Source organism: Poecilia latipinna, unplaced genomic scaffold, assembly GCF_001443285.1.
Source record: "Poecilia latipinna isolate Pla-1442-1.1 unplaced genomic scaffold, P_latipinna-1.0 Scaffold467, whole genome shotgun sequence".
NCBI lineage: Eukaryota > Metazoa > Chordata > Actinopteri > Cyprinodontiformes > Poeciliidae > Poecilia > Poecilia latipinna.
The window spans coordinates 204,360-207,161 of record NW_015113083.1 but is presented as its reverse complement, the minus strand read 5'-3'; the positions used below and the strand labels follow the sequence as shown (position 1 = coordinate 207,161).

The 2,802-nt window shown below is 49.0% G+C and overlaps 1 protein-coding gene across 2 annotated transcripts in view; it reads right to left on the bottom strand.

Annotated features, from left to right (window-relative positions):
• Window positions 1-41: 41 nt before the first annotated feature.
• The window catches only part of LOC106951663 (solute carrier family 35 member F5), an 11,345-nt gene continuing 8,584 nt past the window's right edge, over window positions 42-2,802 (bottom strand). Inside the window, exons 11-15 of one of the 2 annotated variants that reach the window (XM_015039318.1) lie at window positions 2,108-2,267; window positions 1,951-2,041; window positions 1,723-1,877; window positions 478-546; window positions 42-333 (exon numbers count right to left, since the gene is read on the bottom strand). In XM_015039318.1, the coding sequence (XP_014894804.1) occupies window positions 492-546; window positions 1,723-1,877; window positions 1,951-2,041; window positions 2,108-2,267 (461 nt within the window). In that variant the 3' untranslated portion in view covers window positions 42-333; window positions 478-491. Of the gene's footprint in view, window positions 334-477; window positions 547-577; window positions 1,443-1,495; window positions 1,564-1,722; window positions 1,878-1,950; window positions 2,042-2,107; window positions 2,268-2,802 lie in introns of those variants that run through there. The other variant, XM_015039319.1, reaches the window with a different exon arrangement.

Genomic DNA, 2,802 nt, shown 5'->3' with positions numbered 1-2,802 from the left:
GCACACTAGTGTGCCGCGGAACAGTGGTTGAAAAACACTGCCTTAGAGGTTCTGAGCTTCAGTTTGTTCTCCGGTCCAGATCAGCTGTTCTGGTTTCATTCGCCTCAACGAAGCAAATAAAGTTGAATTTAACCGGATGTTTGATTTTAAACTGATTTCTGAAAAGAGCAGCAGGAAGTAGAGCTGACTCAGCAGAACGACGATCCGACCCGGAACCGCTTCTGAAACCAGAACTGACGCAAAGAACCAAAATGAAAGATCAGGCTGGATGGATGACAGGCACAGGTTCAACGCCCAGGAAGCTTCCAGCCTGTTGGCTCAGCGGCTCCAAGGCTGCAAGAGAAGAAAAACTCGTCATAGATCCGTTCGTCAGGAACGTTTAACTCTCTAACTCAACATGTCACCTTATTCATCCTGAAATGGAAATATTAACTGATGATGGTTAATAAAGGTGAAGTTTTGAAATCAGAATCTCACCGTCAGAAGGACGATCACTCATCAACCGAGTGCAGAGGAATAAGGCTTTCAGTCTGTTCGTCTGACAGTCTGAGGAGGAAGAGGCTCATCATCATCATCATGGCTAACAGCCTTATGATCCTCACAAATATATTAATCACTGATTTCGCTCCATATTTGGGTTTTTTACACCTAAAAGCCTGCAGGTCCTTTAATGCGTTTTTATTAACTTTGAAATAACTTGTTAATTTCTCCAACACTGGAGGCCGACTCTCCAGCCATTAGCAGCTTCAGCGCTTTCTGTGTCACAGTTACCATGGCAACGGCGTCTAAAATTGAGGAGAGAAAACGTTGAACTATGACTGCTCAGACAGCAGGATGAAGGTCTGAGCCAATCAGCTTCCGTTATCACAGTGATGATGTCAGAACGTCATCAAAGCGTCTGCTACTCAACCAGGAAGCCACTCCTAAAAAAAGTTAAAGAGCTGATGTGACCAGAACCCGGAACCGACCAGAACCTGCAGAGGTTCTTCATCAGATCACATCTGAACTCGTCTGACTTTCTTCTCCTACTGCTCTCCGGTTCGCTGATATTTCAACTGTTAACTTTTTATTTTCTCAGTTTCTTTACGTCTGCGCTGGCGTTCTGTAGGTTTTATAAAAATGCATGAGTTGCGCCTTGAAGGTGTTTGCACAGCTGAACGCTGGCCGTGGATTTCTACAACATGATTGGAAGATCAAAAAAGTACATTTTAAACAGTACTGCTGCTTCAATGGGAGTTGTTCCTCTGTACTGGCGCCCCTGGCTGGTCAGGAGGAGTTAGTCCCTTCATGACGCATTCTGAGTTCAGAATCTTCTCAATGCATCGTCTAATTTTGTGTTTTTTCAGCTTTTCCAGAGAAATTATCAGCAGATTGAAATATTTTGAGTTTGAGCAGTTGCCGTACCTCTGCGCTCAGCGCTTCCTGATCATATTTTTGACCGTTTGGGGCTGCCATACCCCTGCACTCATTGCTTCCAGATCATATTTTTGACCATTTGGGGCCGCCGTACCTCTGCGCTTGGTGCTTCCTGATCATATTTTTGACCGTTTGGGGCTGCCGTACCTTTGCGGTCAGCGCTTCCTGATCATATTTTTGACCGTTTGGGGCTGCCATACCTCTGCGCTCATTGCTTCCTGATCATATTTTTGACCATTTGGGGCTGCCGTACCTTTGCGGTCAGCGCTTCCTGATCATATTTTTGACCGTTTGGGGCTGCCGTACCTCTGCGCTCGGTGCTTCCTGAACATGAATGTGTAGAGGCGGCGCAGCGCCAGCAACACCGGGTCCCAGTTGTTGTAGTGGCAGAGCAGCGCAGCAATGAAGAAGGAGAGGAAGACGGGAACGGCTCCAGCAAAGAACAGCCAGGAGAACCGGACCTGCAGAGGAACCAAAGTTAGACCGGAGCATGGAGAGGAATCAGGGGTCAGAGGTCAGGATTCAGGGGCTGACCTTCTGCAGGCAGATATCTGCCAGGATGGAGAGCGGGATGGTGAGGCTGAGAGCCAGAGTCCCAATCAGAGACGATGTCAGGAAGCAGCCCCTGCAGAGGCAAACACGTCACTCATCCTGACCTGATCCGAACGCACTCTGACCTCTGACCTCTCACCAGAGCCACAGGAACTCAGACAGGACGGTTCCGATCAGGCCGTTGATCAGGATGTAGGTCCAGACCAGCTGGCTGGGGAGCTCAAAGGCCTCGAAGCCGGAGAAATGGAGCAGCAGGAAACCGGGCCAGAGCAGCAGCAGGTTGAAGAGGCCCACGAATCCTGAAACACACACACATATATTTATAGAAAAAAAAAACACATTCTCTCTCTCTCTCTCTCTCATCCTCTGAGCTCGGGTCCTCTACCAGAGGCCTCCAGTATCTTGGCTGTGCCTAGAACTGCACATTTCTGGACTGAGATGTCTGATGTTGTTCCTGATATCTGTTGTAGCCACTGCTCCAGTTTGGGGGTGACTGCCCCGAGGGCCCCGATGACCACAGGCACCACTGTGGTCTTCACCTTCCAGGTCTTTTCCAGTTCCTCTCTGAGGCCCTGGTATTTCTCCAGTTTCTCATGCTCCTTTTTCCTGATGTTGTGGTCACTTGGTATTGCTACATCCACCACAACGGCTTTCCTCTGTTCTTTATCCACCACCACAATGTCCGGTTGGTTCGCCATTATCATCTTGTCTGTCTGGATCTGGAAGTCCCACAGGATCTTGGCTCGGTCATTCTCCACCACCTTTGGGGGTGTTCCCCACTTTGACCTCGGGGCTTCCAGCCCATATTCGGCACAGATGTACACTATGCCCACC